The sequence below is a fragment of the Apodemus sylvaticus genome, chromosome 3, assembly GCF_947179515.1.
Source record: "Apodemus sylvaticus chromosome 3, mApoSyl1.1, whole genome shotgun sequence".
In the NCBI taxonomy this organism is placed as follows: domain Eukaryota; kingdom Metazoa; phylum Chordata; class Mammalia; order Rodentia; family Muridae; genus Apodemus; species Apodemus sylvaticus.
The window spans coordinates 151,844,684-151,871,719 of NC_067474.1; the positions used below are offsets into that span (position 1 = coordinate 151,844,684).

General features: G+C 48.8%; 1 protein-coding gene across 1 annotated transcript; it reads right to left on the minus strand.

Moving 5' to 3' along the window:
* Positions 1 to 24,320: 24,320 nt before the first annotated feature.
* Positions 24,321 to 26,699, minus strand: Fam43b (family with sequence similarity 43 member B). Its single transcript, XM_052177853.1, has one exon. The coding sequence runs from the start codon at positions 26,253 to 26,255 to the stop codon at positions 25,254 to 25,256; it is 1,002 nt and encodes a 333-aa protein (XP_052033813.1). The 5' UTR covers positions 26,256 to 26,699; the 3' UTR covers positions 24,321 to 25,253.
* Positions 26,700 to 27,036: the final 337 nt, after the last annotated feature.

Genomic DNA, 27,036 nt, shown 5'->3' on the forward strand with positions numbered 1-27,036 from the left:
GAATTCTGAGGAGAAAGCCTCAGAGTCCGTAGCTAGCAATACTGAACTGCTGACGACCCCGGCCCTTGCCAGGCTCAGCTCTGGCCTCCTGGAGTCCACAGCACTGGACCCCGGTGACTGCCAGGCTAGTGATAGCCCTTGACTCCTTCGAAGCTCTGAACCTGAGCTTGGCCATAGATGGAGGTACCCATGGCAACTCAGAAGTGCAGAGACTGGGAGCCAGCGATGACTCAATGGCTCTTCGCAGAAGGGGGTGGGATGTCTGTTGAATGGAGCATGAGCGAACTTGGAAATCTGCTATAGATCAATAATATTATCAGAACTTTCAAACACTCTACCTTATATAAAATCAAGGAAAGTCAGCTGCCTTGCTGGAAGAATAGGAATATCTAAGGAGAGGTCTTTTTTCTTTCCTTCCTTCCCCCCCCCTCTCTCTCTCTTTCTTTATGTATGTGTGTTATGTGTGTATGGTGTCTATAGTGTGTGTATGTGTATATGTGTGTGTGTGTGGTGTGTATGTATGTGTGTGTAGTGTGATGTGTGTATGTATGTATGTATGCATGTGGTGTTTATATGTGTGGTGTGAGGTATATGTGTAGTGTGTATATATGTGTGTATGTGTGTGTATGTATGTGTATGTATGTGTGGGTGGTGTGTGGGTATTTGTGTGTGTGTAATGTGTGTGTGTATGTGTGTGTGGCATGTGGATATATTTGTGTGTATATTATGTGTGTGGTGTGTGTATATGTGGTATGTGTATGTGAGTGCGTATGTATGTATATGTATGTGGTATGTGTATATGTATGTATATGGTGTGTGTGTATGTATGTGTGTGTGTGGTGTGTGGGTGTATGTATGTGTGTGGTGTGTGTGTATGTGGTATGTGTATGTGAGTGTGTATGTATGTATATGTGTGTGGTATATGTATATGGTATGTGTATGTGTGTGGTGTGTGGGTGTATGTATGTGTATGGTGTGTGGGTATATGTATGTGTGTGGTGTGTGGCTGTATATGTGTGTATGTATGTGTGTGTTTGGTGTGTGTATATGCATGTATGTGTATATGTATGTATGTATGTATGTGTGGTGTGGTATGTGTAAATGTATATATATGTAGGTGTGTATGGTGTGTGTGTATGTATGTGGTGTGAGTAGTGTGGTGTGTGTGTATGTGTGTGTGTGTGCTCATGCACTCATCCTAGAGGACATCGGATGTCTTCCTCCATCATGTTCCCACCTCGCTCATTTGACCAGGGTTTCTCACTGAACCTGGAACTCACTGGTTTTGGAATAGGCTGGTAGCCAGGTCTCACCTTCCCCGAGATGAGCTCGAATCTCACTTTTTGACATTTATTAATTGACTGGTTGGTTGTGTGTATGTGAAGAGATTGTGTGCTACAGTGTGTGTGAAGCTTGTGGGAGTTGGGTCTCTCCTTCCACCTGGGGTTAGAACTTGGGTCATTAGGCTTGGCAGCAAGCACCTTCACCTACTGAGACATCACAGTGGGCCAAGGGTGGTGAACTTAGGAAGTTCCTTCCTAGTGTAAGATATGAAGTAGTAAGCTGGGCGTGGTGGCGCACGCCTGTAATCCCAGAACCTGGGAGGCAGAGGCAGGTGGATTTCTGAGTTTGAGGCCAGCCTGGTCTACAGAGTGAGCTCCAGGACAGCCAGAGCTATACAGAGAAACCCTGTCTCAAAAACAAACAACAAACAAACAAACAAAAAGATATGAAGTAGTAGTCAGTGTGTTGTTCTTGGAGACTTTATATTGCTACCCTGATATGATGTTGTGTCTGGTCTTTTATGGTCCCTCTGGGAAGACACATACCATAAATCAGTGAGGAAAGGACACATAGCAGATGTTGTGGAAGACTGTGAAGGGAAGGGAAGACATTATCATATGTTCAGTGGGTCATGGGCCATGGAGGAAGGCCTGAGGGTTTATTTGTCTTTGTCTATGTGACATCTGCTGACTGTCATAGAACCTTGTTTGCTTTAGCTATCAACTTACTACAACCTAGCGTCACTGAGAAGGGAATCTCAGTGGAGGGATTACCTAGATCACACTGGCCTGTGAGCATGTCTGTGGGGGAGTGCCTTGATTGCTGATGGATATATAGGAAGAACCCTCTCACCGTGGGCGGCGGCGCCATTCCATTCCCTAGGCCTGCCATTCTGAGCTGTATAAGAAAGCTGGGTAAGCATAAGCCAACAGGCAAGCCGGCAAGCACCACAGCTTTATAGCTTCTGCTTGAGTTTCTGCCGTGACTTCCCTCAGTGTTGAACCGTGACATGGAAGTGTAAGCCGGATCGGCCCTTTCTCCCCAAGTTGTCTTTGGTCGGTGTTTGTTTTATCACAGCAACAAAAGGAAAAGCAGAACATTGTCTTTGTTTGCCACTGGAGCTCCAGGCTCTCAGCTACCCCAGAACTTCAGAGAATCTGACACAGTGGGCAGTGGACAGGGTCAGGGAGGAGGCCTGTGGTTCAGACAATCAGATAATTCTTTTCTTTTGGGTGCAGAGGCAAGTGAGTTCTGTGTTCTTCTGGCTTCAGTTAGAATAACAGTGGTGTCTCCATTGATGAGGTAGGATCCACGGGGTCAGAGAGACAGCCTGCTGCCCGCATCTTTTGCTTTGCTTCTTTCAGGGGAGAACCCCTGGTGGACTGCCAATCATTGTCAGCACTATTGGCATCAGGAGCCAAATAGAAGCTCCTCTTTCTGCTGAGTCAGTGGGAATGTGTTCCCCATCGTGCTGTTAATCCAGGATGGAACCACTGCTGATAGGCAGCTTCCTCTGGTCCAGAGAGCTTGTTTGCAAAGTGAGGCCACCATAAAGATGCAAGGCTAAGAGAGAGAGAGGGAGAAACTGGCTTCCTAGCGTAGCCAGGCCTGAAGGCATGCTTGCCCTTTAGTAAAGCCAATCCACTCCCTTCTAGCTTAGGCCTGTGTGAGTTTTCTGCTCTGTCAACCTCACAATCCTGATTGATAGACTAGTTGCTAGGATTATTGTTTTTTTTTTTTTTTTGAAAGATTCCTGCATCCCTCCAACTCCGCCCCCCCCCCCCCCCCACCAAGACAAGGTTTCTCTGTATAGCCCTGGCTGTCCTGCACTCACTCTGTAGACCAGGCTGGCCTTGAACTCAGAAATCCTCCTGCCTCTGCCTCCCAGAGTGCTGGGATTACAGGTGTGTGCCACCACCGCCCGGCTTACCCCCCAACTTTTTATGTGTCTGTGTCTCTGTGGGTGTGAGGGTACAGACAGAAACCAGAAGAAGATGGTCAGATTCTCTGGAATTGGAGGTATGGGTGGTTGTGAGCCGCTGGATATGGGTTCTAGGAAGCAAAACTCAGAAAGAGCAGGAAGCGTTCTAGCCACTGAACCATCCTTCCAGCCCCAGGACGGTCAGAACCAAGCAAGCTGAGCTACATGTGCCTCTGAGGACAGTGCCTAGTGGCAGGAGGGTTCTCACAAGTGTTGTTTCACGTTTTAATGATGACTGTGTGACAGGCCCTGCTCTGGGTACCACCTAATGACGAGAGGTGTATTCCAGTGAAGGAGACAGAAAATCAACGGGTGCGAGAGACTGTGACACACAATTAGGACCTGGGGCCTGTGGCAATGCTGAAGAACTAATAGTCTAGAGGAAGGGAGGGGCTGGGTAGGCTGGGAAAGCTTTCTAGATGACAGAGTCCAGGAGGAGTCTTAAATGATGGGGGCAAGGGTGTTTGTGGCAGACAAGGTGGGTGTAGTGGAAGATGCCATCAGAGTCTCCTGGCAACCTTTAGCCACGCCATGATGGCGCCCAGCAGTCCTGGACATCACCTGGGCTCTTACCTTCAGCATCCTCTTGGCGCAGGAGGAAAAGCAGCCTACACCTAGAGTAGGCCAGACTGTCAGGGCCCTGACATGTCCTGGAGGAGACGGATCTCTAATACATATTTAAAGACCCCTAGACTCAAGAAGAAGACAGACATTTGAATAGAACATCAGGGAAAGCCTGAAACAGGCATTCCACAGAGCGAGCCAGAGTGAAGGCTCATGCCTGTGTTCCCAGTGCTTGGGAAGCTGAGGCAGGAGGATTACTGAGAGTTTGGAGCTGGCCTGGGTTATAGAGACACTGTTTCAAACGATAAAATAGGAGCCTTTCAACAGCTTTAAGCCTTCAGACTTGGCCACACGAAAATCACACGTAGAGCACATTGTAGACAAATACAATTGAAGGCTAAAAAACTAAAACAAGCCGGGTGGTGGTGGCGTATGCCTGTAATCCCAGCACTCTAACAGGCAGAAGCAGGCGGATTTCTGAGTTCGAGGCCAGCCTGGTCTACAGAGTAAGTTTCTGGACAGCTGGGGCTATACAGAGAAACCCTGTCTTGAAAAAACCAAATCCAAAAAACAAAAAACAAAAAAAACTAAAACAAACAAACAGCAGATTTTCAACAGTGCATACAGTAATTTCTGGGAAATCAGTAAGAGACGTTAGGAAAGAGCATAGGGCATGTACACGGGAAGCGCTTGGTCAACTTCCTTAGTCAGTTTCCACAGAAATGAACGGGATGTGGCTGACCTGTCCATCAGAGCAGCACAGAGAAAGAAACTGGGTAAGTGTTCCGCCCCTGGGAGACGGGCGCTCAGGAGGCAGAGGCAAGCAGACCTCCGTGAGTTCAAGACCACCCTGGGGGTATACCGTATGACTCTATCTAAATATAACAATAAAACGAGAGCCAGCTGGACACGGCAGACTCCGGCCGCCATACTGGGGGCCCATCTGTTGGGAACTCGTGGAATGAGGGCGTGTTGACCTCCAGACCTGCTGACTCCGATCCTATCGCGTGGATCCGGAAGACCCACGTGCAGGAAGATGCACTTTGGAAAGGTTTAGATCTGAGAATTGATTTTTATTAACTCTAGTCTGTTATCCATTCACCCTGATACCAGTTACAGAATGCATTCTCCTTTCCCCAGAGATCTGTAATACAGCTGGGTATAGCCCAGGGATTGGAAGGTGATGGTCTGGATGAGAAAGGCCCCCCACCCCCAGGCTTAGCATTTAAACACTTGGTCCCCAGCTGGTGTCACTGTTTGGGGAGGTTCAAGAGGTGTAACCTTGCGGGAGAACGTGTGTGTGATCAGAGGTGGGCTTTGACAGCTTCACTGCCAGCTCTCTCTCTCTCTCTCTCTCTCTCTCTCTCTCTCTCTCTCTCTCTCTCTCTCTCTCTCTGTCTCCTTATTTTTCCCAGCCACCATGCCTGCTGCTTGCTCCTGGGCCTCCCCGCTGTGATGGAGTCTAGTTCTTCTGGGCCCAGAAGCTAAAATAACCTTTCCATTCTGTAATTTTCCTTGGTCAAGGTATTTTATCATAGCAGCAGAAAGAGTAATTATTATACACTATATATGTATGAATAGCTCTGGATTCTATTTGTCCTGCTGACGACTCTGTCTATCCTTGCATACACCAGGCCCGTTGCCTTCCCTCTCCCTACTCCATCTCTGTTCTCATTTTCTTAAAGAAAAATGTTTATTTAAAATTTCTTATTTACACATTTATTTTATTTCCATTTTCATTCATGTGTGTGTGTGTGTGTGTGTCTACATAACTTCAGGGAGGGGGTCGTTTATAGAACTCTTAGGAGTTTCTGTTTTCCCTGGTTCAGTTAACCAGTTGAAGGCACTTTTTTGTCCCCTAGACTTTTTCTCATTCATCAAAAAGTTCACAACTGTTGGATAAAAACATGTTTTCTTGTTTTTTGTCAGACCTTGAAATGTATCGTTTTGCTGGTGACTTAACATGGGTTGATTTTTATACCATATGGAAAAAAGTAAGTGTATTCTAGATATGTTAAGCATGAAGTTCTGAATGATATTCAGAACTTTTTAATCTGATGCTTCAAAAATATTTATGTTCTGCCTGACATGGTGGTACATGCCTTGAACCCTGGCACTTGGAGGCAGAGTCAGGCAGGTATCTGTGAGTTCAAGACTGGCCTGGTCTACATGGTGACTTTAAGGCCAGCTCAGGCTACACAGTGAGACCTTATTTAGTACTCGTACAACACACAGACACATACACACACGCACGCGCACACACACACACACACACACACACACACACAAGAGAGTCATATCTGTGCCTAACTATTCTGTCAGGTTCTGGGAAAGGCTTGTTAAACTCTGACTACAGCTATTAATTCATATATATTTTAATGTTGCTTTATATCTTTGATCACATGGAACTGGAGGTAGAGATGGCCGTGAGCTCTGTGTGGGTGCAGGGAATCGAACCTTGCTCCTCTGTGAGAGCAGCTGATGATTACAGGCTCTCATTACATAACCCGGGCTGGCCAAGAAATCAGAAATCAGAGATCTGCCTGCCTCTGCATCCCCGGGGCTGGGTGGGTTGTTTTTAGTTTTAGGCAGCAATAATGCCATTTGTAGCAGAATGTGCTTTAAAAGGACCAAAAGATTAAAAATATGAACAAGTTGTCTTATCTTGGGGCCCATGGAATCTACGAATTTGGAAAGAAAAATTCACTAGCTGCTAATAAACATTTAGCCTTACCATTTTATAAATGGGAACAACTACTGGGGGTAATTATTATCTCCAGTGACTTTAACCCCAATATAAATTCTGTTTCTATATCACTTTATTGCAGTGATTACATTATTGACTGATAAATATTTTTTACTTTGACTGCTCCTTCAAAGTCACAGTAATTAATAAGCCTATTTCTGGATCACGCTATTTGATGCATTAATTAAAATGTCTGTATACTCGATGGGGTATGGTCATACAAGTCTTTCAGTCGAGCATTTCAGAGGCAGAGGTAAGTGAATCTCTGTAAGTTCAGGGCCAGCCTGATCTTCACAGTGACTTTCAGGCCAGCCAAGATATATAATGAGTCTCTATTTAAAACATATTATGCACATTGATAACACAAATATTTTAATTATTCTAATAATTACTTCAATACATTTCAGCATTTTAAAAATCTTTCCCTAGGTTTCACAAGACAACCAAAGGGGTAGGGCATTATAAAGGTTGATGGGTCCTAAATAAAGACAACTTTACACTATCAATAGTGACATGGGGGAGGCAGGATTAACAATTTTAATATTTTAAATTTTTGTTACATCTATTTATTGATTTGGAGGAGATGAACACATACCATGGCGTGCCTGTGAAGGTAAAAGAACAAATTGTGAGAATTCATTTTCTCCTTCCACCACATGGGTCCTGAGAATCAAACTCAAATCAATCGATTAGCAAGCCCCTGTTCTCATCGGGCCGTCCCTCTGGCCTGACATCTTTCTTCTTTTCTTTCTTTCTTTCTCTCTCTCTTTCTTTTTTTGGATAAGAAATAGAGAAATACATTTTTTTTTGTTTTTTGTTTTTGTTTTTTTTTTCGAGACAGGGTTTCTCTGTGTAGCCCTGGCTGTCCTGGAACTCACTCTGTAGACCAGGCTGGCCTTGGACTCAGAAATCCGCCTGCCTCTGCCTGCCAGAGTGCTGGGATCACAGGCGTGCACCACCACTGCCCAGAGAAATTTTTTAAAAGAAAATTTTAATAAGATATAATGATCACTAATCACACAACCACATTCTGGTACAAATGGCATTATTACTGTCTAAAACTAACACCAACCCACCCAGCCCTGGGGAGGTGGAGGCAGGTAGATCTCTGCTTTCTGAATTCTAGGCCAGCCCAGGTTATGTAATAAGAGGCTGTAATCATCAGCTGCTCTCACAGAGGAGCAAGGTTCGATTCCCTGCACCCACACGGAGCTCAAGATCATCTCTACCTCCAGTTCCATGTGATCAAACTTTTCTGGCTTGTATGGGCAGCAGGCATGGACAAAGTACACAGTCACATGCAGGCAAATGCTCATACACATAAAAGAATTTATCATGTTATATTATATTGTACATGCTAGACAAATGTTCTACCATCCATGTGTTGTCATGTCTGAGCCAGGGTCTCACTAAATTAACCAGGCTACCCTTGAACTCAGTCTGTAGTACAGGCAGATCTCAAACTCACAATCCTCCTGCCTCAGCCTCCTGAGTATCTAGGATTCCAGGCTTGGCAGCCTGCTGTTTACTACAGTATTAACTTTGCTGCAGTGTTTTGAGAGCTTGCCTTGAAGCTATTACAACCAAAAGGAATGAAGCTGAAGTAAATCCTGGGATGGAACTCCAGTAAACCCTGGAGTGGATGCTGTATTCGGGATACTATAAACTCTGGAGTGGAGCTGCTGGAAACCTCAGAGTGGAACTGCTGGAAACCTCAGGGACTGTCTGAAATCCCACAGGTGGATGCGGTAAACCCTGGAGTGAAGAGCAGCCCTCTAAGGGCTTCTTGATTGAAGTAAAGAGTCATTCCCTTCATATACTGGCTGGTTTTGTGTCAACTTGACACAGGCTGGAGTTATCACAGAGAAAGGAGATTCAGTTGGGGAAGTGCCTACATGAGATCCAGCTGTGGGGCAATTTCTCAATAAGTGATTAAGGGGTGGGAGGGCCCCTTGTGGGTGGTGCCATCCCTGGGCTGGTATTCTTGGGTTCCATAAGAAAGCAAGCTGAGCAAGCCAGGGGAAGCAAGCCAGTTAGTAACATCCCTCCATGGCCTCTGCATCAGCTCCTGTATCCCGACCTGCTTGAGTTCCAGTCCTGACTTCCTTTAGTGATGAACTGCAATGTGACGTATAAGGGGAATAAACCCTTTCCTCCCCAACTTGCTTCTTGGTCATGATGTTTGTGCAGGAATAGAAACCCCGACTGAGACACTTCAATCAAGCACATAGATTTGAGAGGAACAGACATGGAGCCACAAGGGAGGAAAGAGACATTAGCTTAGCAAGCCAGAGGAGCTGAACCCATTTTGTGGTGGTTTGAATTTGCTTGGCCCAGGGCCTGGCACTATTATGAGCTGTGGCCTTGTTGGAGGAAGTGTGTCACTCAAGGGGGTGGGCTTTGAGACCCTCCTCCTTAGCCACGTGGGAGTCAGTCTTCTGTCTGTCTTTGGAACAAGATGTAGAGCCCTCGGCTCCTCCTGCACCATGGCTGCCTGGACACTGCCATGCCCCCACCTTGATGATACTGGACTGAACCTCTGAACCTGTAAGCCATCCCCAGTTAAATGCTGTCCTTAGAAGAGTTGCCTTGGTTATGGTGTCTGTTCACAGCAGTAAAACCCTGGTGACCTATGGGATGGCAGATGTTGCTGCTAGATTACCCTTGTATCCAGTTATTGCTACAATTTGTATTTCTCCTCTGACATATGATTTATTCTAAGTGTTAGTACAGGTTTGACTTACCTTTCAGAAAACTCCAAATATTGGTTTGAATAGTGTTTCATTATTATTAATTATCAGTAGTATTAGGTTTTATCCAAGACAAAGTTTCTCTGTGTAGCCCTGGCTGCTGTCTTGGAACTCACTCTGTAGACCAGGCTGGCCTCAAACTCAGAAACCCGCCTGCTTCTGCTTCCTGAATGCTGGAATTAAAGGTGTGTGCCACCGCAGATCAGCTATTTTTATCATTTATTTATCTATTTGTTTGTTTGTTCATTTATGATAAAGTCTTCTATGTAACCCAGGCTTGCCTCAAAGCTACAGCAATCCTCCTGCCTCTGCCTCCATTCTCCAAGGATTAAAGGTATGCACCACTATGCCCAGCTTGGTTCATATCAAACATAACTTTCTCTTTCAGTCTAGTCCCGACATTGTCTTCAGGGACTCAGTTCCCACATTCTAGTGCCTTCCATTTTCAAATTCATCTCAGAATTGGTGAGACGGCTCTGTGGGTAAAGGCACTTGGCATCAAGTCTGCTGTCCAAGATCCTACATGGCAAAGGGAGAGCAGCCTTCCTCAACAGACTGTCCTTCAACTTCCCAAATGTTCACCATGGCACACGGTCCCTAAATTCACCTCAAGCTCCAAGATGGCTACCACAGTGTTAAGTCTTCACAGACCCTTCCAGAGGAGCAGGAAGGAAACGTGTGGGGGGTAGGGGGACTGAAGGAAGGATGACCCCTCGTTCATGTTTCGTTGTCCAGAATCTAATAAGCAAGGACGCCGGGAAAGGTTGTCTTTGGGCTGAGTATGCAGATGGTCTGAATAATATGGGTGCTCTCTTTCTGAGGTGACCTGCAGTTAGTTGTCTAACCTTAGTCTTCCCACCACAGCTAAGCAAGCGCCCATCTGCCAAGAGCAATGACTCAGCCTTCAACATGGTAGCAGGTCCTGAGAGGTCCAGACTGCCATCTGGTGGCCTGCTGACCACACTGGAAGCCGTCGTTATGGAAGTTACCCAGATTAGTCCCTGTGGGAGCAGACATTTATTCTGGCTCTGCCAGGGATCTTGGGGAAATTAACAGATATCCAACATCGTGGTAGTCCAAACAGCATCACTTCTGATGGACGCTCCCTCCCCCCATATTTTAGCAAAGACGCAAAGGTGAGCGTGTGATGTGACTGTCATGCCCGGTGCATATTCTCACCAGAGTCCCCTGTTTTATGTGTTAGTGACACGAGCTACTGGGGCTTTGTTAGTGCCAGCTAGAAGACAAACATAAATGTATCCGGAATGGGGAATTTGGAGTATGTTGCACCCAGAATCCAGTGCAGCGAGATACTGCTTTTCCATAATTCATAGCCTGGGGGACACAAAGCTCTGTTCTCTGTGAAGCTGGCTTTAATTGTCAGCTTCCCACAACCTAGAATCCCTGGAGAAGTGCATCTCCGAGGCACATAGTCTGGCTCAGGTTGGTCTGCACGTGAGGAATTCCTTCTTAATTGGGAGAGTGGAGGTAGGGAGGCCCAGACATCAGTGGACTGCATATTCTGTGTTTGGGGCTTGGACTGGGGAGGCCTGGAGGGAGAGCTGAGCAGGGAGCCTTCACACATTTATTTCTCTCCACTCCTGCCTGCCATGGGACCAGATGCTTCAGTTCCTGCTGCTGAGATTTTCCCACAGTGATGGACTGTAACCCGGAAGAGTGAACTGAATAGGCCGTCTCTGCTAAGTTGCTCTTTGGCTGGTGTTTTATCACAGGGACAGAAACAGAAATGAGCCACTCCCCTTCTCGAGACCATGGTCTCTGCTTCTTTAGAGGTTTTAGTAGACAAAAAAAAAGGGCATTTCCATCAGAGTACCCCCAAAGAGCCACTCGTCTGGAAGTTGAGATTCAGATCTGGCAATTTCGTATTTCTTATGCTTGGTTGAACAGCAGGAGGGAGATAGCTCTGGGGTGAGTTCTAGGTTGGCATAGTAACCAACTCTTCCACATGAAAACACAGAAGAATCTGCCTCTGGACCCTCTGAAGCTCCCCGAGCGCTGTCACCTTCCTTGGCTACTTGTAAAAGTTAATAGGGGGTGACACCACCTCAGCAGGGCTGGCTCATGCCTGCCTCAGCTCCCTCCTGAGTCAAGTGTGCACGGCCGATCCATGAGGGCAAACCTTAGATTGTTCAAGTGGCGTGCTCAAGGCCAAGGCTACGGAGGGGGAGTCCGGGGAAGCATGTCTGCTTCAAGGCGTGCACTGTCAATGCTTCCAGACTTGTCACACTCAGATTTCTTCCTGGTGCTAACCTTGATTTCACTCCCCACGCCCCCCCTCTCTCTGATGAGGAGGTTTTTGGGTGGTAAACTATACAAGTTAGTCCATAAGTATAGATTATCAAAGTCATGACTAACCTGCTAACCTGGAGACAGGAATATCTCCCAGAATCCTCCATGTAGAAGCCAGATGTAGCAATCTATGGGATGCTGAATGATTCTTTGGGAGCAAATGATAAAGGTTTCATTATACTTTTTCAATCTAAGGACTCTGTACGTAAACCCGGCTGTCCTGGAACTCACTATGTAAGCCAAGGTGGCTTCTAACTCACATATCTGCCTGCCTCTGCTTCCCAAGAGCTAGGATTAAAGGCGCGTGCCATGGTTTAGCGCAGTTCTTATTTGATTGACATAGGTCTGGGGACACCACTTTATGATGTCTTCATGGAAGTCTAGGAAGAGAAAGTGGGGTGGAACTCGAGGTTCTAGAGCCTCGAGGGCTGGAGAAGGCACTTCCCGGTACTCGGGCAGCTAGGACTTCTGTCTCAATGTGGCTTGTGTTCAGAAGAGCAGATGATTGAGAAAGGGACTTGAGTGTCAGGGAGAGGTCCACCTTGGCAGACATGATCCGGTTCCTCTGTGGCAGCTACAGAGAGATGGCCCCTGGTGCCAGATTGCTCCTGGCTTCTCAGTGATGTGAGGGGTCATGATGCTGATGGCCAGGCAGCTGTCCTGAGCAGGGAGGTTCTGGAGTTGGTGGCAATGGTGGCCGCTCTCCTGGCTGGATCTGCAGAGGAATCTAGAGATGTTGGTAACTCAGCCTCAGCCAGCTTCTTAGCTTTTGTCTCTTAGCTTTCCCCATGCATCTACAGCCAACCTTGCTACAGTGTTGCACCAGAGCCTCTGTATCTGCTAGGTGGACTGTGATCTGCGGCAGGGCCCTGTTTGTTAGCTTCACTGTCATCTTGTCTTTTTCTACTTTTTTTTTTAATGAAATGAACATCTTTTCTTTAAATTACTTGAAAATTGATCATTTTCTGGGCCAGTGACATGGCTTGGCAGGCATACACATTTGTCTCAAAAAATTTTGATATGCTGACCTTCGATCCCTAAGAACCTGTGTGGAGTTGGAACGAGTGAACCAACTCCATAAAGCTCGTAGGCCAGCCTGTCCAGGCAGCCTCCTCTCCAGGTCCAGGGTTTGGGTAGTAAGATTGGCCTGCTCTACCACTGACCGAAACCCCCCCCCCTCCCGGCACCAGGAATTCATGTAGACCAAGAATTGTACATAGACACAAATTATATATAATATATAACATATATAACCACATATAGCATATGTGGTTATAGCATATAATGAATATTATGTATAGCATAATAGCATAGCATATATGAATATTATGTTATATATTATATTATACTATAGTATATATATGACATTATACATATATATTCATATATAATACACATAGACTATATACACATATATTACATATGACTAAAAACATACAAACACAAACAATGCAAGTTATTTCTTTACCCATAATTATCATTTTTCACATTTGTGATAGTTTCTCTAGCTATTTCCATTCCCCCCCACTCTCTGTTTCTCTATTATTGAGATGTGCTCTCATGTAGGACAGGATGGACTTGAGCCTCTTATGTAGCTGAAGCTGGCCTGGAAATATTTTGTAAAGATTTTATTTATTTATTTATTTATTTTTATTTATTATTTTGAGTTAGGCAGTCCTGAACTCACTATGTAGTCAAGGCTGGCTTCAAACCCACAGAGAACTGCCTGCCTCTGCCTCCTGGATATGGACCATTGTGCATGACTTGTTTTTTATCTTATGCATACGAAGAATGTTTTGCTTGCACGTCTGTGCATCATTTGTGAGTAGTGCCCTTGGAGGCCAGAAGAGGGCATCAGAGGCCCTGGAACTGCAGTAATGGATGGTTGCAGGGGACCATGTTGCTGCTTGGAATTGACCCTGGGTCCTCTGGAAGAGCAGTCCTCTTAACCGCTAAAGCAACTCTCTAGGTCAAGAAGTGAGTAAGTGAGTTCTGATGATCTACATCTTATTTCGAAGACACCTTTTCAAATAGTGACGCTCTGAGCATACTAAGCCAGAAAGGTTGAATACACTCTGTAGCTATTTAAAGAATGGGTTAGACTTGCATCCGGGAAGCTGCAAGGCCAAGCATGAGGTAAGTGCAGGCAGAGCTCTTTGCAGGATAATGTGTCAAAGAACGACTGTTTTGTGAAAATAAACAGCAGAACCTGTATCGTGTGCATAAGCGGGGGAGGGAGGGGGAGGCAGGGGCAGGCTGTAACATCAACTGTAGGCGTGTGCGTGCTGCGGTATGGCAGAATGAGATGTCAGCCGTGGCTGGGGGGAGGGCACTCACTTTTTCTTATGTATTTGCTATTTCTCTTTTTTGCAAATAAGAACATGTTGCTTTCATGATCTTGGGAGAGGAATTTAATGAAATTTAATAGATCTCTAAGGAGTCTAACATCTGGAGCTGCATCCTTTCAGACAGATATGTAATCTCTCCCAGGGCCTTGGCTGCTCCCTGGGTGGTGCTCACCCCATGGCTGACCTGTTTAAGGCAGATTTTCCAGGACTCACCACCATCTTCGCCTAAGTGGGAAGAACTGGGTGGTCAGCCAATTGTGGGCCTTGGCTGATGTGATAGGTAAGATCTCTGGGTCTTCTGTGCTCTGGAGACTGAGTAAGGCTCAGAGAACAGATGCAAGGCTGTTCTTTTTGATCACCTAGCTGACAAAGGCTGCTGGATCCTGTTGGGTTCCTGGAGGCGGGAGATGGCAGGCAGGATTATGACTGAAGGCCGACCACCCCACCTGCTGAGTCCTTTCCTGCCCTCAACTTCAGAGGCAGCTCGGGCCATTCCTCACATTGCAGACAGATGCAGAAATACATCCTACTTCACAAGCCTGTTGTGATCAAAAGAGATGGGGCAGGGGAGGGAGGCTAGGGGTGGGAGGGAGCAGGGTGGTTTACAGTGGGATCTCCTTTTCTTGGTTTTCCATCACTCCAGGAAATCCCTACTAAATCAATTTCCACCCCCTCCCCAAGTCTGACTCCACCCCTCCCCAGGTCTGACTCCACCCTTCCCAGGTCTGGCTCCACCTCCTCCCAGGTCTGACTCCACCCCTCCCCAGGTCTGACGTTTCCTAGGCAGTTCTGTGCAGCAGATAGAAAAGCCTTCAGCCTTCAAGGCCGGTGGTACCAGAAAAGCCTTGGTGGTACTGGCTGGCCTCACTCCAGCTTTCTTTTGATTTATTTATGGCTTAAGTTTTTGAGACAGAATCTCTGTAGCCAAGTCTGGCCTCAAAGTCACTACGTAGCATGAAGGTGGATATCTGTGAAATCCTGATCTAACTGCCTCCAGATGAGTGTTGGGACTACCGGCCTGGGCCACCATGCTTAGCCCAGCAATCTTGTCTTAGAGCTGTTTTAAAATCCTCTGGTAGGCCATCTCATAGGGTGGCCTGTCTGAATATCCTCTAAAGTAAGACTGCCGAGGCCACTGCCCCCAAAAGGAGCCACTGAGTAGTCTGTGATATGGAAGGGGACAAATTCCAAGGCTTGGGTATTAACATTGGCCCGCTCTGCTACTGTGGGAGATACCCCGGCACCAGGAATTCATATAGTCTGAGAATGACTCTCCCAGCCAGGCTAACACCAGAGTGCTCACTGTGCAGCCGTAGCAGAATGGAAGACGATGACTGTCCAGGGATGTGACTGCAGGGTCATTTCCACGCCGCCTGGAATTCAGATGGAGGGTAGAGGTGGTGATGGACTGCTCGTAGGCGATGTGGGTGAGGTGACATCAGACTGGGAGTTGTGAACACCTATGGGAGTCACTACTGGTTGTCACCTTGGCACACGTAGGAGACATACCTCTGAGCATGTCCCTGAGGGAGTTTCTAGACTGCATCATATTGTGGGGGGAGAGACTGTGGGCGATAGATACCATGCCATGGGCTGGGGCCAGGGCTGGATAAAGCAGAGTGGCCAGCTGAGTGGTGGCATTAATCTCTCTCCCTGACTTCTGATGCAGTGTGACCAGTCACCGGATCCCTCTCTAACTATGAACCAGGATAAACCCTTCTTTCCTGAAGTGGTTGTCGTCATGGTAACAAGACAGTAAGCAATACAGCATTAAAGGCAGCCTGTCTACAGAGAGGAGACTTCGATGTTAGATGACCGGTAGCTGGGATGGAAGAGCAGGTAGCCCCCCTCTTCCCCCAAAGAAAAGGGGTCTGGAACTTTTATATCCTATGACTGGCTGGGTATCCTGTAGTCATGTGTCGTACAGGCTCTGAAACCTTTTAACAATCTCCCTTTTCCAAAATTGCCATTTGATGATAACCGCAGTGGTGGGTGGGGCTGGATTCTCTTAGACATAGGAGACAGAAAGCCTAACCCATACTTATCTGGGAAGGGTTGGGGGAATGTAACTTATTGTCTTAAGGAACAGAGAACTCAGGACTTGAAGAGAGTTGACAAGACCCAGGTTTGCCAGGGGACTTTGCGTTGCTTCCTCAGTCTCCCAGCTTCTTAGCAAAGGCAACACCCTTCCACCCTCTCAACAACTCTGGCAGGAAGTGAGCATCTCTTTCCCCAACAGTTTCAACAAAAGTCCAGGGGCTAAGTCTCCTGCCTACCAAATGTGACACCATACCGTTAGGGCGTCAATGTGAAGTGACCACCATAGGTTCATGTGTTTGAACATTTGGTCTCCAGCCGAGTGGCTGTGTTTCAGGAGGTTATGGAATCTTTAGGAATCAGAGCCTCACTGGAGGAGTTGGGTCAGGGGATGGGGGCGGACCTTAAGTTTATAGCCTGATACTATTTCTTGTCCAGTTTCTGCTTCCTGTTCCTGAGACGTAAAGAAACGAGAATTTACAGTCCATGCTCCCACTCCCACAGAGCCCACAGCAATGGACTCTATCCTTTCAAATTGTTTAACAAATAAACCCATATGCCACAAAGTTGATTCTTGTCAGGAATTTGGTCGCAGCAATTTGAAAAGTGACTATAGCACACTTGCCCTTTTCTGAACCAACATTAATAGTTAGGTAGGTGGATGTGTTGACTGGTCAGGACTGGGTGTTGTATCCACCTCTAGAACCCATGGAGAATCAGCACTCTGGAGCCACAGGGGTTGAGGGTGCATGAAGAGTGTTCTCCTTAGTCAAGGTCAGCCACAGGCTATGTTAAACAAGGCTCGATGGGTATATGACACGCACCTTTAATCCTTGCACTTGGGAGGCAGGTGGTCCTCTGAGTTTGAGGCTAGCCTGATCTATATAGCAAGTTCCAGGCCAGCTAGGGCTACTTAGCGACACAGTGGGATCCTGTCTCGCCCACGTCTGTGATGTTACAGGATAAAAGCTCATTCTGTTGGTGGTGGGCACAGGGCTGGTTGACTCTCTGCCATGCTCAATGTATGGCTTCCAAGGATACCCTGGGGGCAAGCCTGGAAAAAGGTAAGCATCATGTACATGATCCAGGTCTGAGAGTCACACACACTGGTCTAGTGACCTAATGCAACCATGTGACCACAACCAAGCTTGTGAGAAGAGGAAGTAACTTCTATTACACACGGGAAAAGGATGGAGCTGGACAGGTCAAATAAAGAGTTTACTGTCTTAGTCACCGGTCTATTGCTGTGAAGAGACACCATGACCACAGCAACTCTTATAAAGAAAAGCATTTATTTGGGGCTGGCTTACAGTTTCAGAGGTTTAGTCCATTTTTGTCATGTCGAGAAACATGGTGCATGCAGGCAGACATGGTACTGGAGAAGGAGCTGAGAGTTCTATATCTTGATCTGCAGGCAGCAAAAGGAGACTGTGTTCCACACTGGGCACAGCTTGAGCATATAAGACCTCAAGACCCGCCTCCACGGTGACATATTTTTCCCCACAAGGCCACACCCACTCCAACAAGGCCACGCCTCCCAATAGTGTCACTCCCTATGAACCAAGCATTCAAATACATGACTCTGTGGGAGCCATTCCTATTCAAATTGCCACATCTACTATCACTTCCTGTTAAAGCCAGGACACTTGGTCTTCTTTCCCAAGGGTTCCCATCATATAACAGTGTTGGCCTCATCTTCCTAGCTAGTGTTCCTTTGATGAAGGTTATGAACCTTACCTTTCCCTGACACTTCCTTTTGACTCCTAAGAGTTTGTGTATTAGGTAATTTTCTTATCAACGTGACAGAGGCAGTCAAAGGGAGAGAGGATTTATTTTAGCTCATGATTTTGCAGGATTCATTCCATCATGGTGGAGAGTGCTGTGGTGGAATGTTAGTTCACATCATGGTGGTTTAGGCAACAGAGAGTAGAGGTTAATACAGGAAGGAGTCAGGGTGATGGACACACAATTCTAATGACCTCTTTCCTCCAGTTAGGTCCCCTCTCGACTTCTACCAGCTCCCAATAGCATAGTTAATGCATTCACTGATCAGGTCAATCTAATGGATCTAACTGTCCCTGTAAACACCACAGAAAACACACACAGAGGTGCACTTGCCTAACACCCTATGCGTTTTTTCTTTTCTCTTGTTTTTTTTTGTTTTTTTTTTTTGTTTGTTTGTTTTGCTCTGCTTTGCTTTGTTTTTGAGACAGGGTTACTCTTCATAGCCCTGGCTGTTCTGAACTCATTTTGTAGACCAGGCTAACATCAAACTCAGAGTTCCCCCTGCCTGTGTTTTCCAAATGCTGAGATTAAAGGTGTGAGCCACCACGGCCCAGCTACCCTATGTTTTTCCTAATCTAGTTATATTGGCAATGAAAATTAACCAATTACTCAGTGTGGAGATCATAGCCTGTATTACTTTTTTCCCCCACTTGCTATAATAAAATACCATGACCAAGACAACTTATAAAAGGAAGTGTTTCATTTGGAACTCATGGTTTCAGAGAGTTAGAGTTCATGACCATCATGGTGGGGAGCACGGCAAGGGGAAGGCAGGGTGCAGGCAGGGTGCTTGAGAAGTAATGAGAGCTCACATCATGAACCACCAAGCCCAAGGCAGAGAACACACTGGGAATGGCACGAGTCTTTTGAAACCTCTAAGCCCTGCCCCCTGTGACACACCTCCTCTAACAAGGCCACGCCTCCTAGTCCTTCCCAAAGAATTCCATCACTTGGAGGCCAAGTATTCAAGCATGAGCCTGTGGGAGCTGTTCTCGTTCAAGCTACCGGAAGAAGGAAGGGTTGATCTGGCTTACGATTCCATTGGGACAGAGGAGTCTCTAATGTCAAAGAATCTTGGCACCAAGCAGCAAACATGGTGACCTCATTCATATCTCATATCTTGAACCTCTGGCACGAAGCAGAGAGAGCGCAGTGGGGACAGAACAGGGTTTTGAAAATTCAAAGATTCCCCCTCTGCACACCCATAAACCCTTACCCCCCTAAACCCACCATTGGTACCACCAACTGGGGCTTGAGTATTCTAACATCTAAACCTAGGTGGGACATTCTCATCCAAGTCACCACGTGGCCAGGGCTCCTGCAAGCCCATTCAGTCATTTGTTCTCAATAAGCCAATTAAAAAAGACAGGTTGATAGTCAAAAGGAAAATCAGGGAAAAAGATTTATCCAGCATGCCTACCATTAGGAACAATGACAAAGAGGCCTTAGTTAGGGTTTCTATTGGCTGTGGTAAACACTCTGACTGAAAAGCCCCTTGGGGAGGAAAGGGACAATTTCATCTTACAACTAACTCAGGTCACACTCCATCACAGACAGAATGCAGGGTAGCCACAGCCTGAAGCCCACTGTGTGCTGGGCCCCTCCCACATCAACCATTTCTGCTTGCAGGGTGGTGGCAGCTGTGGTGGCGGTGCATGCCTTTAATCCCAGCACTCATGAGGCCAAGGCAGGCAGAGCTCTGTGAGTTCAAGGCCAGCCTGGTTTGCTGATCAAGTTTTTTTTTTAATTTATTTAATGTACATGAGTACACTGTAGCTGTCTTCAGACACACAAGAAGAGGGCATTAGACCCCATTACAGAAGGTTGTGAGCCACCATGTGGTTGCTGTGAATTGAAAACTCAGAACATCTGGGAGAGCAGTCAATGCTCCTAACCACTGAGCCATCTTTCCAGCCCCCAGACCAAGTTTTAGGACAAGGATCCATAGTGCAACCCTGTCTTGGAAAAACAACAATGACACAATTAAAAACCCAAGACTCACAACAAACCAGAACAAGATGCAATGACCCTCTCCCAACAAATCCACCTTCATGACCCTGAAAGGAGGGTATAGTTTCAACCGAAGGCAAAAGTCTTGCAGGGCTAAGTGATCTGACACGTGAGACCTGGCTTTAGTCTTATAGTGTCAGGTGGGCTGACAGGATTTTCGGAGGGAAGAACGCCGGTTTATAATCCATTGTTTCAAAGACCTTCCAGCCAAATTGAGGGACATTAGCGTCTGTAAAAATATTTTTGTTTCTGTCAGGCCAGTTGCACCATCACATCCAGACTGGGAAGTTTGTGTTCGTTCATTCATTCATTCATTCATTCACCTCTGAGTTGTTTGCAGTATGTGGCTGGGTGCTAAGATGAACAAGTTGGGGGAGGGCTCTGGACATGCCTCTGTGGTAAAGCACTTGTACAAGTGTGAGGACCAGAGTTCAGATCCCTAGATCCCATGAAAATGCCATTTGGGTGTGACAGACCACACATAATATACAGCCTTGGAGGGTAGAGACAGGGTGTCTTAGTCAGGGCTACTATTGCTGTGAAGAGATTCCATGACTGTGGCAACTCTTATAAAAGAAAACATTTCATTGGGGCTGGCTTACAATTCAGAGGTTCAGTCCACTATCATCATAGCAATAAGCATGACAGCATCCAGGCAGACATGGTGCTGGAGAAGGAGCAGAGAGTTCTACTTCTTGACCCAAAGGCAGCAGGAAAAGACTTGAGCTTGAGATCTCAAAGACTGTCCCCAGTGACACACTTCCTCTACACCTACACTAGGAAGGCCACACCTACTCCAACAAGGCCACACCTCCTAATAGTGACACTCCCTATAAGCCTATGGGGGTTATTTCCTTTCGAACCACCACACCAGGGATTCCCAAGGCAAGGTGGATAGGAATACTGGCTAGCTGTACCAGAAAACTATGGGTTCTACTGAGAGACCCTGCCTCAAAGAATAAGGTGTGAGAAAGAAATAGAAGAGAGTTTCTGTCATCAGTATCACACACACACACACACACACACACATAGGTGCACTAACATCACACATACAGACACATGAAATAGATCTAAGATATTGGATCTGACATCTTGGTGCTCTGATCAGAGACCAGGTATCTGGTCTCATTTGAGTTTTGCCTTAGGAGAGTTCCAGGTAAAATGGTAACAGTAATAGCTACCTCGAACTGACAGGAACTCCAGTACACAAATTACATTATCCTCCTACCATCGAAGAAGCCAGCTCACCTAGAAATGGCAAATCGAAAGCCTTTCGGAACCCGCCTGAAGTCATCCAGTTATCAAAGTCCACCAGGCAAGCACTCAGCTTGTCTCAACTGTGCTGAGCTGAAGTCTCCTCCCTGTGTACTAAACTAGAGGCTGCAGATGTCCAGGTGGCCATTCCTTTGCCCATCAAAGTACCAATCCCAGCCAGTGAATCTGGAAGGCAAGTAGCCATCACCAGGGGCTGCTCTGCTCTGGGAACGTTATCTCTGTATGGGGAGAACCCAGCCCAAAGAGAAGACCCTGACCTGAGGCTTTGGAGAGCTGAGCAGACTGGTGAGAAGCAGCTTCCTTTAGGCTGTGGGTCCCTCCCCGCCCCCCTCCAGGCATCGTCTGACTGAACGGGGCAACTGAGGATATCTGTCCATATCTCCTGACAGAAGCTTGGCAGAGGGACTGTGCCTCCGCCCACTTGGTTTCCTAGCCTACGGTGGCTCTTCCATCTGACTCACTCATTCATGTGTTCATTCAGCAGACAGTCGCTGAGAACCAACTCTCTGCCCCACGGTGGGCAAGGGTGTGCGGACATGAAGGTGGGTGAGTATGATGGACATGAAGAGACATCCGGTCGCGGTAGTTCAAGGACCATGAGGGAAGCAGAGACCAAGCCCTGGGTTGAGTGAGGGCAGAGATCCCCACCTGGAGTGGCAGGAACAGAGGGACGTGGGTTAAGGAAATTTGCCAACAGGTGGAGCTGGGCCTTGAAGGATGGGTAGGATTGAAAACGGAGGCCAAAGAGAAAACCATCTGCCCTGACCCCTGCAGAGTGAGAAGCAGTGCAAAGGCTTAGAGGTTGGAGTGTGCTATGACACCTGGAAAACCAGGGAACACTGTGGGGGGCACACATCCGGGAGCCAAGATGGCTGGCTGATAGGCCCACTGACCCGTGTACTGAGCTGTGAATGCAGCATATCACACTGATATGCCTGATCACTCCAGAGGTCAGCCCCTCTGGAGTGATCAGGAGAGATGGATTTAGGCCCCACAATTCCCAGGAGAGTTTTGTTGTGGCCTCACTAGGGGCAATACTTCCCACGCTTTACTGCTGTGCCTAAACTGCTCCCATAATGCATCTCTGGCTGGCTCAACCAACAGGCCCAAGCCTCAGGCTAGAACATTCAGAGGAAATCTTACCACTTAAAAAGAGAAAAATCTGCCAGGCATGGTGGCACAAGCAAGAATCTCTGCATTTGGGAGGCAGAGCATGAGGATCTCTGGAAGTTCAAGGCTAGCCTGGTCTCCAGGACAGCCAAGGCTAACAGTAAGATTTTGTCTCAAAATAAATCAGTTTTTAAAAATTGTAGACTCACATCATTGACATCATACAAAATATGGGCTCAGTGGTCAAATACTGCCTTAGTATTTCCTTAGTATGTTTGAGCCCCCCACCTTCTTATAGTCAGAACAGGATGGGTAAGCCCCTCCCCCATTACACCTGCCTCTTTGTTCCCCGTGACATCTAGAACAGAGGTAAGACTGAAAAATAAATGTGGTTTAAAAACCCAGTAGTCCAGCTGTGTGTGGTGGCTTGGACACTGTTTTTGAGACAGGGTCTCACTGTGTATAGCCTTGGCTGCCCTGGATCTTGCTGTGTAGACCAGGCTGTCCTTGAACTCCACCCAGGTCTGCTGACTCTGACTCCTTGGATGCTGGGATTGAAGCTGTGTACCACTATATAATGCAAGCACTTAGAAGGCTGAGAAATGAGGAATGTGTGGTCAGTCCCAGGTCACCTTAGGCTACTTAGTGAGTTCTATGTTGGCTCAACCCACTCCCAGTTCCAGGCTGTGAGTAAGGAATCTACGGAGATCTGAGGACACCAGGCTACCCGACTGCGGAGATGTGGGTGTGGTTTTCAGGACACATCCTCTCCCTGGAGGACAGGGGTGCCAGGGTTCGGAAGCAACCCTAGACTCCTGACTCTAGCCAGGTAGCAGCTGGAGCCTTGCTAACTAGTCTGTAGTGTTTTTACATCATTCTATACTAGTGGAGGGAAGACATTGGTCCAGCCCTTCTTCTACCAAACACTTTGGAAATGGGGTTGTGGCAAGGAGTTTGCTCCTACTCCCAGGCCTTTTTTTGAGGGAAGGGGATTCTATGCTGGTGTGCATACATGTGTACTTTGTGTTGGGTAGTTGCCAGAGGAGGAAAAAATAAAAGACTGGAATCAAGGCTGTAAATTAACATCCACTGCCTGCCCCTTCCATTTTAAGCACTTCAGGGGAGACTACCCCAGCTTGAGAGAGGCTTCCAGCAGCCACAGCGCCTAGCCCAGGTAGCCACAGTAGGGCCCATTTAGGCCTTAAACAGAGTATCTGCTGTACCATTTGTATTTAGAAGGGCATGCTGGTAACCTTATTACTTTGTGAGACTGTCTTAAGGAACCCTAGAGGCTTCCCCTGGAGCCCATAGTCCTCTCCAGGTGTGACATGTCACCTCTTGTCTGATGTGGGAAAACACCAGCAGAAGCCTTGACAAGCTGACAAGGGACGCTACGGACAGGACATCGCTGCCTGAGCAGTCAGTCATTGGTGTGCAGAGCCAGCCGACCTCTGACCCTGTGAGGGTTCCGCCACAGGGTAGTGGCTGCTGTCCCCTGTTCAGGGAAAGAATGTCACTTTGATCATCGGTGCTGAGGAGCTCTGAGACCAGTGCTCAGTTCAGCCTGGGGCTAAAGAAGTAAGAGTGCAAAACTCACTACCCCAGGGACTGGATTTTTTTCTCCAGTCTTTCAAAAGAAATCTGGGCTGCTCACTGTCCTCTCCCACTCACTGCTGTCGTCTCCTCCCTGAACCAGGTGGGGCCACGGTCTATAGCACAGGCTATGACACACACTTGGTTAAAGAGAAGCCCCTAACTCAGCACACACACTTCCCCATCCCCCACACAAATGCCCCAGAGAAAGTTGCATCCAAGTGCCTGGTGTACAGACATCGTGGGAGGCAGAGACAGACAGACTGATGGGATAGACAGGGGCTGTTCCTTTAGGACTTGGCTGGTGCCGTTTTCAGACAAAGCATATGTTGCTGCCTCCTCCCCTGACATTCCGGGAACAGCTTCCAGACAGCAAGCCGCAAGCTGGAGGAATCATGGGAGGTGGCTACCGACACTTAAAAGGGGGTATTTTCTGGGCCCTTCTCCTGTCCTTGGGCTCTGCGATGACAATCTCACCCCCGCCCCTAGCAGGACTGGAAAACACAACACAGGAGGGGTGACAGGCCTGAAAAAGCAGATCCACTTTATTTACAAAGATCAGTAGATGACATAGATCTTTGGGTTTTGATGGCCTTGTGGAGACACCTGGGCAGGGCTCACTCCCCTCTCCGTGTTAGGACCTCTTCCTCCCTCAGCCTGCCTGTGAGTGCAGCTGTGCTTGGGGCCTGCTTACTCTGAAAGCCTTGGCTTGTCTGGGACATGTGTCCTTACCTCCTTTGGAGGCTCCATCTTGGTCCAGGATGCAGGGTACCTAGAGTAGACCAGTTCTCTGTCTGCAGAGAGGGGATGAGCAGAACCCTGATGGAAAGCCAAGGCAGAGGCTTGGCTAGCTGCCTAGTGCTGGCCTCTTACCTGTCTCATTCTGTCCTTTGCATGTAGACAGGACCATCTCAGTCCCCTTTAGATAAGGTGTAGCAATTGTCCCTGTGTGTATGGTCCCAGATGGCAGCCCTCCGTGGGGCTGACCTCAGTTGTCCCCAGCCGCTACACTCCTTATCTGAAACCTCTCCAGGGTGAGATCTTATCATTGGGAATAAGAGACCAAGGGCAGGGCCATTACTCCTAACCTAGACCCAGTTGTGGGTTCAACCCCCTCCCCTCCAGGGGTTCCCTTTCTCCTGAGAGGCCTTTATTTTGGGGCGAAGAGAGCAGGTTGGTTGGTCTGTGGGCAGAGACTTTGCATAAAGCATGGGGGTAATTCCACAGTGGCAGGCCAGGGAAACTCCCAGTGTGGGGACGTATGGACTCGCCTCCACCCCCCCAATAATCAAGGGCATATCCTACTTCACCCTGAGCTAGGATGAGGAGCAAGGCGACCATTACAGTGACCGCGAGGGCGGCAGGCCAGGGACCAGGGGGCGGAAGCGGGCAGGGTGGGGTTGGAGTCCAGGTCAATCTGCTGGGCCGGGTGTACGGCCCCGAGTCCTAGCCCTGCGCTCTCAGCGCGCTTGGCCCGCTCGCTCCCTGGAGCCGACTTTCCAGCGGCGCGGCTGAGCTGGTGGCGGAGGTACCGGGGCACCCCGCAGGCTGCACGTCCTCAGCTCCCGGGCCAGGCTGAGCACCTCGGACCGTTCGCGCTGCAGGGCTCCACCCTCGCTATCCCGGGCATCCTCCTCTTCCTCCTCCTCCGCATCCTCCTCCTCGTCCTCCTCCTGGATGCTGCTGAGCCGCGGAGCCCCGCGACCGCGCTCGCTCGGCGGAGGCCGGTAAGCGCACTTGGCGTTGAGCAGGCGGCGCAGTGGAGCCCGGGGTACCGAGGCGGCGGCGCCCCCCGCACGGAGATGCTGCTGGCGCACGTGGCGAGCATCGCTCTGGCGCTGCAGCCGCTTGAAGTCGCTGAAGGCCGCCAGCGCTGTCTGGTGGAGCAGGCGGGCCAGGGAGCGCGCCTTGTGCGCCCGCGCCAGCAGCACGGCGTGGCAGCGCAGCACCACGGCCTTGTGGCGCGCCTGGTGACGGTAGACCCAGGTGAAGACTCGCGGGTGGCGCCCATCCGCCGCGCAGTAGGTGATGCGCGGCAGCAGGTAGGCATGCGCCGGCCTGCGGCCCCCCGAACCCCCGGAGCCGCGCTCGCTCGGCTGCATGCGGATGCCGTGCGGACCCAGGGTCAGTTTCATCTTCGTGCCCCCTCCCGGCCCGCAGCGCGCCCAGATCCTGCCCACCGCGTCGTCGGTGCAGCCGTCGCCCTTGGCGTGCAGGGTGACGGCGTTGCCCAGGTACCACACGGTGTAGGTGGGGTCCTCCTTGTTAAGCTCGACTTTCTGACGCCGGCTGCGGAACACGCGGCCCAGACGCTCCAGCGGCCAGTCCGGTAGCAGGTCCGGGCAGGAGCGCAGGAAGCTGGAGAGCAGCGACGTGTAGGCTAGCCCGGGGCTCAGGCTCTTCGCCTTGCGCTTGGCCTCATCCTCCACTAGCACGAATTTGTTCCGTCTCCAGGGCAGCATCGCGGCGGCCCAAAGGGCTGGGAGCGCGGGGAAGCTCACTTGGGTCCTGGGGAGGCCAAAGGTTCTCAGAAGCCCACCGCCCAGGACTTGCGACAAGCCGGGCGGCGGCCGAAGACAGTCGTTGCGTGAGATGCCCAGTGCCCGGCGGGGCTGGCTTCACAGATGCCCGGTGCCCAGCCGGGCAGGCCACTGAGATGTCCGCGGGGCTGCTTGATCGGCTCGGAACAGCTTCCCCCAGGAATGACTCCAGCCGTCTGGGAAGCAAGGAGGAACAGGGTCTGTAGCGTCTATAGCAATAAATGTCCTCCAGGCCAGACTCCAGGCGATTGCCACTGTCCCTGCCGCCGTGTTGGCGGCAGGGACGTCTCTAGAGCAGGGGCTGGTGACTGCTGGATAAGGTGGACCTAGAGCACGGCTGCGGTGGGGACTCCTTCAGGCGTCGCGGCTCCACCTCCCTTGGCTGCCTACATCACCGGGCGGGACCGCTAGCTCTCTTGTCCCCTCCCTCCCCTCCCACCCCCCTCCGCGCAGACTCGCTCTTCCCAAGACCCAGCACAGGCGCCTTGGAACTGTTTTAAGCTTTATCATTGGAAGGATGAAGAATAGAGAGGCAGCGAAGGAATGGGAATCCCCGAAAATATTGCGGAGGGATTTACGAATGCAAATTTCTCCAGCTTCATTGGTGGGTTCCTAGTTCCCAGGGAGAGCCCCTTCTCTTTCTAGGACTCCCGTCTGCTGCCCCTCACCCACAGAGTGTTCCTACCCCCCATCTCTGAGAGCG